This window comes from Grampus griseus (genome assembly GCF_964374135.1).
Source record: "Grampus griseus genome assembly, chromosome: 20".
Lineage (NCBI taxonomy): Eukaryota > Metazoa > Chordata > Mammalia > Artiodactyla > Delphinidae > Grampus > Grampus griseus.
Genome location: NC_139014.1, coordinates 395,792 through 409,040, shown reverse-complemented (window position 1 = coordinate 409,040; position 13,249 = coordinate 395,792). Strand labels below are relative to the sequence as shown.

Here is a 13,249-nt window from a genome sequence, read left to right as displayed (position 1 = left end):
GTCTGCAGAATAAAGCAAGCTCTCCCACCCAGTGGCAAGCGCAGCCCCAAGGGGGCCAAGAGCAGCCTCAGCCCCTGCCCCAGTGGGCAGCCCGGAGCCACAGGAAGCCGGAGATGAAAAGAAAGGTGGTGTCGGAAGTCGCCAGCCCTACCCTGAGCCAAAGCTTTCATTCCGCCGCAGGGTGCTTGGCAGCAAAGTTCTGCCGGAGAGGCTGCCTTTTCTTCGAGCTCCTGCGCAGGGCGGTTATATTTTAGGAATGAAAAGCTCCGCTTTGGTAAGAGCACAAATAAATGATCCCCGTTCGCGGCAGAACAAGCGGTCACTGACCATCTTCCCCAGCCCCGTTCTCAAGCGTTTCCACCTCCTGCACTGCCGACACCTTCCAGCCCTGTGAGCATCGGCTCCGTTTCAGAGGCTGGCTGTGGACAAAGGGACCTCTCAGCCTGTTTGTCATGTCAACTGTTTGAAAGGAATGTTCTCAGAATAACCGGCTAACTGTCAGCGTGCGGGGCGGAAGCTTCGGCCGAGTCAGGTCGTTAATACCAATACACTCATCAGCGAGCGGGGCTGGTTCCCGAACAAATTCTAGAGGGGGAGACCACCCAGTATGGTGACCCGAGTGCGTGCAGGCCTAACGGGATCTGCCTTGAAAACACACGGGTTTGAATAAGCCCACGGGTCCAGGAGGGTAGCAGTCCAAGGCCAGAGTTGTCACGAAGAAGCCGCCGCTCCTGAACGGGGGGTGGCCCCTGTCCTCCACTCTGGCCAACAAGGCCGGGCGATGGGGTAGCAGCTGGGGGGGTGGGGGGCTCCATCACCTGCCATCAGCCCGGCTCACCTCCACCTTCCCAGGGAAATTGGGAGTCTGCTTCGTCCCACCTGGGTTGCAAGGTGCAGGCCTTTCCTAACCTCTCCAGCTCCATGTGACTTTGAACTCGATTTCATCTGGATAAATACACGGAGCTGGGGGGGGAAGCAGATGTGGGCAGAGGGACTTCAAAGACCCTGAGTTCCTGCCCCCCCGGGGTGGGGGTGCAGTGTGTGGCTGACAGAGCCGGGTGGGGCCCGGGCTCAGTGGGTTACTCTCTGTTTAGCTGCAGGTTCTTCTTTTACAAACTGGCGGGGGAAAGCAACCACCTGCCACAGCTGCTGTCGTGATAAATGACTTAATGTGCACACAGGCGCTGGCACACAGAGGGCACTCACGAAAGGCGGCTTCCCCTCCCTCTGCACTTTTAGGGGCTGGCCCGGCGTGGAGACTGAGCCCGCCACTGCCTCACTGCGGCAGAGCTGGAAGAGAACGCATCCAGCTCCAATCACCTTGCCTGAGACAGAAGTGATACGCTAAACGAAATGGAATAAACTCGAATATGAAGCCGGGTACCATTTCCCGATCTGCGCTGTCCCTCAAAGGGTCCTGCTGAAATACGGAAGAAAAGGAAAAAGGTCGTCCTCGTGGTGCACCTAACCTGATGGGGAGAGGCTGTCAGGGCCAGGGTCTGGGGGCGTTCTTCTCGGATCCGAGCAGATTGGATGGGTTGCAGATAAGCCTCCACACTGAGCCAGGCCCCGGAACCTTCTAAGACGCATCCCCAGCCCTTTGCTATAAAAACTCAAAATCACTCTTTATGTCTGTTCACCTGACATACCTCCCAGGCTCCCCAAGTCCCCCTATGAAGCCTTGTGAAATCAGCCAAACCACCCGCTTGGGGCATGGAAATGAGATACGACAAAACGTTGCCACACAAGGTCATTATTTCTGGAGGACAAAGGGGGACAACGAAGATTTTGATAAAGGCTTTTCGAGTGCCCCGAACCAGCCAAGGGCGTCTCCCTTCGCGCTCGCCTTCCTCTGCCTGTGTCCGCAGAGGCAGCCGCCTCACGGCTTTGATATGCATCTTACGGGGTGGCAGCGGCTGACACTGTATCCTCTCCCACAGCAGCTGGCCGGCCGAGTCACCCTGCAGTTGGGATCGTCGGACGGTTCTGAGCTCATTGAGGCTTTGTCTCCACCGCCAAAGTAAAAAGCCAGGAATTGTGGGAACTACCCAAGTGATCTGCTGAGGGGGAAGGAAGCCACTTTGTTTTGAAAAAGACAGCTTTGGAGGGCCGGTCTCAATACCTCCACCTTCTCAGCTGTCCAGAGAGGTAATGATGTGTATGATGCTTTGTCCCCTCCCCCCAAGAGGAAAACGTATCCCGAGTGGCCCCCTGGGGGAAGATGCCGAGCGTCCAGCCTTTCCAGAACAGGAGCGGTCCAGAGCCGCCTCCAGAGAGAGCGAAGGACACATCCCCCCTCAGCTCTGGAAATGTCGTCCGGGAGAAACTGCAGGGACCTCAGGTGAGATTTACATACTGCCGTTTAGAGCCCTCTAACCCGGCTGAGCAGAAATCCCAGATTTAAATTGTGCTCGCCCAGGCATGGTGAATGGTCGCAGACGGTCTTGAGTTTGTTCGAAGTCCCCTCGCTGGCGGCCAAGTCCTTCCGTGACTCCACACCCTTGCTATCTCAGGATGAGGCATGCTTGCCAGCTGGGGGTCCACAGAGAGAAAAGCAAACCACCAAGCTCCCGTTGGAGTCCCCTCCCCTCTAGTGAATTAACAGGTAAAAATAACACGGTCAAGCAACACTCAACAAGCACAAAGAGGCTGTTCAGTGTCTTGGAAAACTCTGGCCTTGAGGTCATCGGGGTCTGAGCTGGGATCTTGCAAGGTGTGAGACCTTGAGGAAGTTACCCTCTAGGGGATGCATTTTACACTTCCTTTTATTCTCACTATTACCCCCCTTACAACACCTCAGGAATCCAAGGCACAGAGAAGTAATTTGCTTGGTGGTCTCCAAAGAAAGGTAGAAAAGGGAACGTCTACTGCTCATTCCATGAAGGGTTGGGGTTGCTAAGTGGATGCGGTGGGCAAGGCTACTTTATTTGACCCTAAAACAATTCTGGAAGGGGGGCTGGAGACCTGTCGTTCTCCCCAGTGGTGCTGGCTTGTCCAAGATCACCTTGCTAGTAGTGGTGGAACCAGCACGACATGGCGACGGTCTTGGCTCCTAGTCGGGCACTTTTTCAACTCTCCCGCACCCTCCTCTGAGAACGGCGGGGTGGGAGCTGGTCTAACAGTGCTCCGATGAACAGAGTTCTGCCTCCGTGGGACTAACCCAAAGGTCGCTTGTTTGGAGGCGGACCCCGTCATCCAGATGTCACCTCACCGACCTCAGAGGAGATCGAGGGAAGCTAGTCGCCGCACTCACCCACTCCCACAGATCAGATCAGTTGTTCTCGAAGTCCCAGAGGAAGGCTGCAAGCAGAACAGAAGGGAAGGCTTGTCCTTGAGTGACTCAGGGGCTGACTTAGGGTGTCAGTTTTCACACCATGTTTCATGGAAGCCTAGGTCCACAGGGGTGTTTTGGGGGCTGCAGGGGATGGTGTGGGGGGTGGGAACAGGTACCTTGGGTCCCCCATTCAACCAGAGCAATGCCAGCTATCGCCTACAGGGCTAACTGGTGGGAGACCTGGCTTGTTTACAGTGGGCCTCTGTTTAAGATTTAATGTGAAGCAAAGATTTGCTGCTTTTTTAAAAAAAAGAAGAGAAAGAAGAAGAAGAAAAGAGAAGCTTGAGATCTACCTTTCTGGGAGCTTCTGAGAACAGAACCCAGAATTTATCCTCATGGAGATTAGGGGCAGAGGTAGGCAGCCCTGTTCTGGGCCAGAGCAAGTGGTCTCACACCTGGTGCACACCTTCAGACACACGCTGGGTACCTGCTGCGTGCAGAACCCGGGATCAGGTGGTGGGTGGGTGACAGTGAAATACACATGATGGCTCTTGTCCTTTGAGACTTGGAAGAAGCAGAACAAGCACCCCAAAGGCAGGAGAAGGGGCCAAGTGCTAATTAATGCTGCTATATTATCTTGGAATTTCCCCCCTCTTATTTACAGGCTCTATTTTCTCCAATCAGACTACCATTTTCCAGGGGGCCAAGAAACACTGCTCGCTCAGCAAATGTTTCTTAAACACTTCCCGTATATGTCAGGTATGGGAAACGCTCACAATCTCATGGAAGAGAGACCAGTAATTCCAGCATGGGGTAAGTAACTTTCCTTGGGTAGCAGGGGCCACGGAAAGTGCCAAAAGGAGGTGAAATTTGCATCTGGCAAGAAGAAAGCCGCTCTCCGTAGACCTCCTTTCCTGGGGTCCAGGGCTGCACCCCGCGCCACCCGTCGGTGACGCCAACGATGTGAGCCTTGGGAGGGGATGAAGTAAGGGCATAGACCTCCTTTCCTGGGGTCCAGGGCTGCACCCCGCGCCACCCGTCGGTGACGCCAACGATGTGAGCCTTGGGAGGGGATGAAGTAAGGGCACGCTGGACATCCAGGTGCCGGTCTCTGAGAGCCTCCTAGAGGGGAGAGTTTAGGAGGAGCCCGGGTTGGCTCTGGAGAAGGGAGCGTGTCCAGGCTGGGATCGTGCCAGCAGCAGAGGCAACTAAGTGAAGCCAGCAGGGCCTGAGGCAGAGCCTGGCAATAAAGGGAGGAGGTGAGGGAAAGCCAGTTAAGCTCGAGTAGAGCGAGAGGGAAGAAGTAAAGGCATTGAAGAGGGAGCTGGGAGAGAGAGGGAACCAGCTGGGGGCGGAGACGCTTGAATCCAGTACAAGTGGGGTGTTCCTGGACTGGCAGACATGTACCATCAGAAATGTACTGGGGGAGGAGCGTCGCAGCTTCCAGCACAGTTTCCCCGTCCGTCCATAAAACAGGGATCAGGTGTTCTTCCCAAAGCGCCGCTGGCTGACACCTCCCTTCTGCCTCGACTGTAAAGTCTGGGTCCTGCAGCCCCTGCCGGCGGATCTGCAGGAGCTGGTGGCCCGGAGCCACCTAGGTGGGGGGAGGGAAGTGGTCGGGGCCTGGCCTGTCTCCCAGCTGTGACCCCCATCTGGGGCTTCTGGAAATCTGACCTGAACACTCCCACTCCCACACTCACGCCTACACATTCGTCACCAGGTAAAGGCGCGGATAGGGCACGGGGGAGCAGGGACACACACAAGCACACCACATATTAAAGAGCCCCCAGGGCCATGTAAGGAAGGCGGGGTGTCCTGGGCTGGGAAAGCGGGGAGGCTGGCCACGCCGTCTCCCCGCGATCCTCCTGGGGAACCCGTGCCCCGGCTCCGTCGCTCTGATAATGTGAACGAACCGGAGAGGAGAGAGGAGCGCGCGCGAGCGCGGACAGCGGAGAGGCGCGGAGGGAGAGAAAATCCGGGCCGGGCGAGAGGGAAGAGCGGAGAGCGCACACCCGGCAGGGGCCGAGGCTCGAGGGGCGGCGCCGAGAGGCGCGGGGCGCGGCGGCGGCGGCGGCGGCGGCGGCGACGCGGAGGGCGCGGGGCGGAGGCGCGGGCCGAGCGGGGAGGGCGGGCCGAGAGGGAGGAGCCCCGGTCGCCGCCGCCCGCCCGCCCGGCGGCCCGCGCAGCCCGCACTCGCCGCCGCGCCTCGGAGTTTGAGCCCCGGCGCGGCGCCGCCCCCCGGCCCTCGGCCCCCCCCGGCCCCGGCGCCCCCGGAGCGGCGCGCGGAGGGAGGAGGGCGGGCGGGCGGGCCGGCGGGCGGCGGAGTATGAGGCGCCCACCATGGTGCGATGCGACCGCGGGCTGCAGATGCTGCTGACCACGGCCGGAGCCTTCGCCGCCTTCTCGCTCATGGCCATCGCCATCGGCACCGACTACTGGCTCTACTCCAGCGCGTACATCTGCAACGGCACCAACCTGACCATGGACGACGGTCCCCCGCCCCGCCGCACCCGCGGCGACCTCACCCACTCGGGGCTGTGGCGGGTGTGCTGCATCGAAGGTACGGCCGGCCTCGGCAACCCCCTCGCCACGCGCGCGCGCGCCCAGGGGCACGCACACACACACACACACACACGCACACGCACACACCCTGCTTGGGGCGCCGGCCGGGAAGGGGTGGGCGCGGCCCTGGCTCCGCGCGAGACACAAAGGAGCCGGAGCGAGCGGGCGGGTCTCCTCGCGGCCAGCTGTGCAGCACCTGGCGGTCCCTCCCGACTGGGGACGCCCCCCCGCCCCCAACACACCGGCCCTACAAACTCTCCGCTGGCACACGCACACCCCCTCGCACACAGACACAATGAAACACACCGAAACTCACGCGCGCGCGCGCAGCCCGAGACCGGAGCGATCCCGAGGGGCCGCGCCAGCGCCCCCGGGGGAGGCGGAGGCTGGCGAGGGGGCGGGAGGAAGCTAGGGTTGGGGGGAGCGGACGGCCGAGGAGGGAGGGAGCTGGGGGAGAGGTTGCTTGGCAACCGGTGTCTGCGCGATTGCTATGGGAACTGGCCATCCTGGGGCGGGGCCGGCCGGGGGCGGGGAGCGCCGGGGCCGCTCTGCGCTCGCTCGAGGCCTGGCTGAGGGGTGGGAGGGGGGCTGGGCTCCAAGCGGGACTGGGGACCCGGGTCGCCCGAGCCTGAAGCCTGCCGAGACCTTGCTCCGCCACTTACTCCTCCAGGGGCCACCGGCCCACTCCTCCCCGCTCGGTGGGGTGGGGAGGGGAGCGTCACCAAGTCTCCCCGCCCCCCCGACTAGGGCAGCGAGCCCGCCGCCGTCGTCCCAAGGCCGGGAATCTTCAGTAGAACTGGGGCGCGCAGGGGCGACCCGCGGACCGCGAACTGCCTGGGAGGGGCGTGGCCGCCGGATCCCGGCAGGAGGGACGCGGCGCTGAGCCCTCCAGGTGCGCGGCCGGGCCCTGCAGTAGGTGTTGTACGGTTGGAATGCCTCTGGGGGCCGGGACTGGGTGTCCCCGGACTGCGGGGACCCCTCCCTCCGGGGGAGGGACCCGGACTCCTCCAGTGGCGACGTGCGCCAGACTTGAGCGCCTCCCGCCCGCCCCGCTGCGGAACTTGGACTAACAGGTGGCTTTGTCCGGGCGGTCTGTTCCCCTCCAGGTTGTGCACGGGTTCGCCGCCTGGTCTTGGCTTTCAGACTGGAAAAGGGGTGGGGGACGTTGGTGGAGGGTTCCTCTCAAAAATCCTTGGACAGAGTTTCCTCCTCCTTTTTCTGTAACCTTTCCGCGCGTGTCAACTCCGCCTTCCGTGGTCGGGGTTCTCCCGCACCCCCAGCCTTCCTGCAGTTCCAGCCCCTGCGAAGAGCTGGGCAGGGTGGCGTCTTCCTGGAGGTTGGTAGGCAGCTCTAGAAGAGATGGTCCTTCTTCTGGCTGTATTTGGGGTCGGGAAAAGGAGGCTCTGTAAAGCAGGGTCGCTCCATTTCTCCCTCACCCCCATGATGCCTGTTCTCATCTGGAATCCTGCCCACCTCTGCCCCCCACTTTCTCTCCCAAACGAAGCTGCTTTGACCTTTGAACTTGGAGCTTATTGCCCGGACTGAGTGGAGTCTTCCAGGAGCAGGAATGTGCGATCAGTAGTTTGGGAAACAGCCACACAAAGGACCGGCGGGCCCACCATCACAGCCTCCTCTTTTCTTTTGAAAAACATCATTTTTCAAAAGGAAAATGGTGTGCGGATGTTCAGATCACGAACACCTACTCCTCTCATCTGGAGGACGTGCCCACGTCACCGCCTGCCACGGCACCTGCGTTAGACACAGAACAAGGGCGGCTGGGCCCCCGTGTTCTACCTCGCAGGCCCCACTGGGTGCTGTGTATGTGGTCCAGTAAGTCGAGCCCCTGTCATCACCCAAGCCCGCGCATCTGGGCCCCAGGCCTTCCAGGTTCCTGGTCGAAATTGGAACCCACTCCTCCATGCCGGCGAGCCTGGCCTCTGCAGAGTGGCTCGAATGCCTCCTTTATTAATTTCTCATCCTAATTAGGATTGATGCCGCACTTAGCATCTTGCCAGCTGCCTTGAGCCGTTTGCACTCGATGTTCATCAGGAGAGCCCCAAGCTGATCTGGGCAGCAGGCTCTGCTGGCGGAGGGAGGGTGGGGAGCCGCCATCTGGGGACTTCACCCCAAGAACTGGGCTGCCTCTGTCATCCCCCAGGAGCTCAGGGGTTCTGGGGGCCAAACCAGGCCACTTCCAAGGGCCAGGACATCCTTGGACCAAGCCAGGGCTGAGAGAGCTGGCTCAGGATCCCTCGGGATGCTCTGGAATCATCCTGGCAGTCCTTCAGCTGGGGCGGAAACTGCGAGCTTATCTCACAAAAGCACATCGCAGGGTCCGACGGCTGTCTGCCATCTATGACGTCTCCACCTGCCAGCGAGCGTCCAGGCCGAGACCCGGACGCTCTGTGGGGACATGGTCACCTCAGTATTGGCTTCTGTGTGTAGAATGCATTATTTCCACCTGCTCTCTAGCAAAGTACCCCAAAGCATTTCATGGGAAAAAATGAAAAGCTCAAACCTCTAAGCTGAAACTGAAGACATACTGCAGCAGGCAGCTAATAAAACACCAGTTGTGACAGTGGGACTCTGAAGGGCTTGCTGGCATCTCACAAACCGCAGATTCAGTTCCCTGGCTGTTTCACAGGAATGACGTTGTGAGGTCGGGAGAGCCCAGCCCTCTGTGTACTTAAGGTGTCTGTGCAGGCTGGCAGGGCTGCGTGCAGAAGCCTGCTGCTCCCAGACTCACCACGGCCGACATCACCCTTTTCCACCCCCAAAGCCGGGTCTCCCCGCTGCCCCTCTACAAGTGTCACAGTCCTCCAGCGCACAGAGCCTTGTGCACGTTCCGCACGGCGCGCTCACAACAGCCCTGAGAGGGTGCCCTGTTCACCTCCACCTGCAGCGTGGGGAATAGAGGCTCAGAGAGGGCAAGGCACTTGCCCAGAGGCACCCAGGTAGGAGGCTGCAGGGCCAGCATCGAGCCTTTGTCTCACTGCAAAGCTCTCCCCACCGTGTTGTCCTGCCCTTTCCCAAACATCTTCTGGGTTACCATTAAAAATAGAACCAAGTACTTGCCTAGCCAGTGGAGGAGCCCAGCTCTGAGGCTGGCTCGCGGCAGCGTGAAGGCATTTGGAAGTGAGAATGTACAACTGCTACACAAATTGCATAACACACTCTCTTCTCGCTTCTCTCTGTTTCTGTCTTTGTCTCTGTGTGTCTGTCTCTCTCTCCTTTCCTACCACGTTCTGGACTAGCCTGTTCCCACCACAAAGAGCCATCTGCTTCCTCCGTCTCCTAGACCCCCACCTCCTTCTTTCTTTGCATCTTTGGTGACATTCAGCCCAAGGCTGGGGACACAGGAAAGGAGTAACACATCTTTGTGGACTTCTCCACCAAAGCTACCGCCCACCAACCTTTGTTCAGTCTCTAACGCATTCTGGAATCAGGCAAGGTGTGGAAGGTAAACAGGCATTCGGAGCATGCACTGTGTGCCAGGGACCGGAGACCTCGTGTAGACACGGGAAGGGAAGGGGAGACTCTGGGCCCCGAGGGCAGCAGCTTATGCGGCAAAGCCCCCGTGCCCGCTGGGAGCTCGAGATGCTCACAGGGGCTGCCAGACACCAGGGTCCCCAAGCGAGCCAGTCACTGTGCTCTGGGCCCAGGATACAGGGTCCTGGCAGAGTTCAGCCTCAGCAGTACCACCGCCCAGGTCCCTCATAGACGGAGCTGCCGTCAGCACACTCGCAGCTCGGTCAGAGCCCTGAGATGGCAGTTCCGGTGCCAGGGGTGGCCCCGGGCCTGCTGCTTTGTGTCAGCTCTGTCCTGGGCACCTACTGGGGAGCGGGTAGGGAGACCCTGGCCCCTGCGAGTGAGAGGCTCCTTTGCTCCATCATGCTCACTCCCACCCCCGCCCCGCCGCGGGCAGCATCTCTCACCAATGAGTGTACCCAAACTTCATTCACACTACGGCCCCCAGAGGAAGAGAAGGTATTTGCACTGCACCCCGGGGGCCGGGGAGGAGAGGACAGCCATTGGTGACTACCCCGGGGCACCAGCCACCCCAGGCCCTGCCCAGCTCCTGGGGGGCACGCTTCTCTGGCACATCTGGAACCCTCTCACGACTGGCCAGCTGGGAAGCTCTGCCTTACCCCACACTCCGGACACAGGCCCGTTCAGGGAGGTTTGGGTCTGAATTCCGTCCTTTCCCCTCCTGCCCCAGGCCAGGCACTGGGCTGGGCGCTCTTCCTGTCTTTCATTTTCTCTTGCAGTAACTCACAGGCCGCCTGTCCAGTCAGGCCCAGGGGGGTGCGAGCAGAGAGCAGGCTCCCTTCCCGCAGCACCCGGCCCATCAGCTGGTCCCCTCGTCCGCAGGCCTTCCTTTGCCCTCCAGGGTTGCTCATAACAGCCATCACATCAACCTCCATGCAGGACTTCACATTAGTTCGTATAATTGCCAGCAACTCTGCAAGGTAAATCTTAATTATCTGCCTTTTATAGGTGGAGAAAATAGGCTTAAGATAGCCACGGCTTCTGGGTGTCAGGGATGCCTGCCACTGTCTGGATAGCGGTTGAGGCTAAGCAGATGAGCCCAGCTGTCCCCCAGCCAGGGGATGCCCTTTGTTTGAACCACACAGATTTGGGTAGGGACAGGTAAGGGGGCTGCCTTAGTCAGCTCGGCTGCCATAACAAAATGTGGTAGACTCAATGGCTTAAACCACAGACATTATTTCTTACAGTTCTGGAGGCTGGAAGTCCAAGATCAAGGTGCTGGGCAATTCGGTTCCTGGTGAGAGCTGCTTCCTGGCAAACAGCCACCTTATCCCTGTGTCCTCATGTGACGGAGAGAGCTCTCTGTTCTCTCCTTGTAAGGGCACTAATCCCATCATGAGGACCCCACCCTCATGACCTCATCTCTCTAGTCACCTCCCAAAGCCCCATCTCTGAATACGTCGGGGGTTAGAGCTTCAACATATGGATCTGGGGGGGACACAAACATTCAGTCAGTGACAGGGCTGCTCTTCCTTCTGTCCCTGCTCTGTAGCTGGTGCCCAGTCTCTCATCGTTCAGGAAGGGGCCCTGGCAGTCCCTTCTCATGTCTACCTTCCCTTAATGTCCTGCTCTGTCTCTTCACCCTCCTCTGTTCTTCACTCTTTTCTTTCGACAAGAAAAACCGAGCTGGAGCCAGCTGACTTAGTGAAGAGAAGCTGGGGATCTTGGTGGACCCCAGCCTGACTTAATGGTCTTGCAGCAGAGCCGGCTTTGGAGGAGCCCCATGTCAGGGGCTTCAGAAAGTCTCAGTAGGAAACCAGCAGCTCTTTAAAGTAAATCTCCTGGTGTCAGTCTGCTCAGACGACCAAGACTCTGGGGATACCTAGGACGTAGAAACAGATGCAGAGTAGGAAGGGGCCTCCGGTCATCAGATCCAGGGTGTCAGGGAGCCTGGTGGGCCTCTGTCTCCTCCTCTGAAAGGGGCCTGGCTGATCTGGAACATTCCTCCCACCTTTGTCTTTCAGCCACACAAGCCCCAGAGGGCCCTGCCCGCAGCCTCCAGGTAGAAGCAGGTTCAGTGTGGCCTTGATGTGGCCCACAGGAAGCCGGGTTCTCCAGCTGGAAGAGCCTTTGAGATTAGTTCAGTGGCCTCAACCTTATTTCTGCTAAGACACACGTGTAAAGGCTATGTCACCTGCCTGCTGGGCACGCCTCATCCGTCCATCCGTCCCTTCATTTACTCCTGCTCACGGAGCACTGCTCTGTGTCGGACGTGTGGGGCTCTGAGTCACAGGGGTGGGCAGGACGGACGTGGCCCCTGCTCTCTTGGAGCCGAAGTTCTAATGGGGTAGCTGACGCTTCCAGGTACTGATGAGTGTTTTGACGGAAACAGAGCCAGGTCGGGGGGCGCTGGGAGAGGCCGGGGAGGGTGGCCACTGGTCAGAGGGCCATGAAGGAGGTGTCAGAGAAGGACCGGAGGGAGCGCTTCCAGGAAGAGGAAGAGGCAGACGAGGCCGCGAGGCAGGAAAGAACCTGGTGCAGGTGGCGGAGCGCGGGGGGGGGGGGGGCTCCATCCCTGCGGAGGGGCTGGGAGAGGCTTCGAGGTCAGGGTCAGCACCCTGCTTTATCTGCTTTTTATGACAAGGGATCTGTGCTTGGGGAGGGGAGGGGATGGCATTGGGGTCTGATTTACGTTTTCAGGAAGTCCGCTGGCTACCTGTGGAGAACGGAGATTCTAGGAGGCAGGGAGGCCGCCAGGAGGCCAGTGTGGGAGTTGCTGCAGGTGCCCGGACTGGAAGCCTGGGGCCAAGTGGCAGCAGCAGAGATGTGGGGACGTGGTAGGGGGGGAGGCTGGGGGGGGGGCTAGATCGAGCATAGCTGCCTGGACCGGGAGCTCGGTAGCTGGCAAGACAGCGGTGCTCTGTCCACATGGGGAAGATGGAAGAAGGAGCGGGGTTGGGAGAGGAAATCAAGTGTGAGCCCGTAGGGGTCCCAGGTTTTCACACTACTGCCCAGCCCCCCACAGCCAAAAGTGTGCCGGAAAGTTCCGTAGAGCACAGCTTAGGGGAACCACGGTAGCTCGTACCCGTCCAGGTGTTGTGGGTTCACCACTGCTGCCCTCACGACAGGGCGGGATTTCTCACCCTCGGTACCTTGGAAATTTTGAACGGGATCCTCTTTTCTGTGGGGCTGCCCTGTGTGTTGTAGAAGGTTAGCAGCGTCTCTGGCCTCTACCCACTAGAAGTCAGCTACAGCCCCGCCTCACCAAGCTGTGACAACCGCAGACGTCTCCAGACTTTGCCAAAGGTCTCCTGGATGGTGGAGGGGCCAGGCAGGAGTGCCCCCCATCGAGAACAGCTGCTCTCAGGGAACTGCCATTTCGGTCGAGGGCAAGGGCTGACCTGATTCCCGGCAACTGAAAGGAACTTCACTTATTTCTCTTTCCTTCGAGAAAACACACGGAACCTCGGGGGGAAGGGGGTGTCGGGGAGCATCTCTATTAAGGGGATGACCTGGCATCTGCTTCAGGTGACCGCAGATGTAACTGGTACCCGGCTCCATTCCTTCTTAAGAGTCGTGAATTGCAGGTGACCCAGCTCGCCCTGCCTGTGACGCCCCAGCAGGTGTCCACACGGGTGGGCACTGCAGATGTGGCTGGATCCTTCCACTCTGCAAGCAGAGGAAACCAAGGCTGGAGAGGCAGAGGGACTTACTCAAGGTCACACAGCTGGTTAGTGGCAGAGCCGGGAGCAGAAGGAGGTCTGGGGCTGCCTGGTTAGGGCTCTCTGCCCGCCCAGCCTCCCTGTGGGCCGGCACCTGGGTGAAGACCAGGCATCTAGCAACCACTGTAGCACAAGGTGAGCAGCAAGAAATACAGAAGGACGAAGGGACTCCCTCCCCCTGGGCCTTTCTCCAGGGTCTTTG

At 59.6% G+C, this 13,249-nt stretch overlaps 1 protein-coding gene across 1 annotated transcript in view; it reads left to right on the top strand.

Moving 5' to 3' along the window:
- Positions 1-5,614: 5,614 nt before the first annotated feature.
- The window catches only part of CACNG4 (calcium voltage-gated channel auxiliary subunit gamma 4), a gene marked incomplete at both ends in the record, with an annotated part of 54,106 nt that continues 46,471 nt past the window's right edge, over positions 5,615-13,249 (top strand). Inside the window, one exon of the mRNA XM_082680022.1 lies at positions 5,615-5,834. Within this exon, the coding sequence (XP_082536148.1) occupies positions 5,615-5,834 (220 nt within the window). The remainder of the gene's footprint in view (positions 5,835-13,249) is intronic.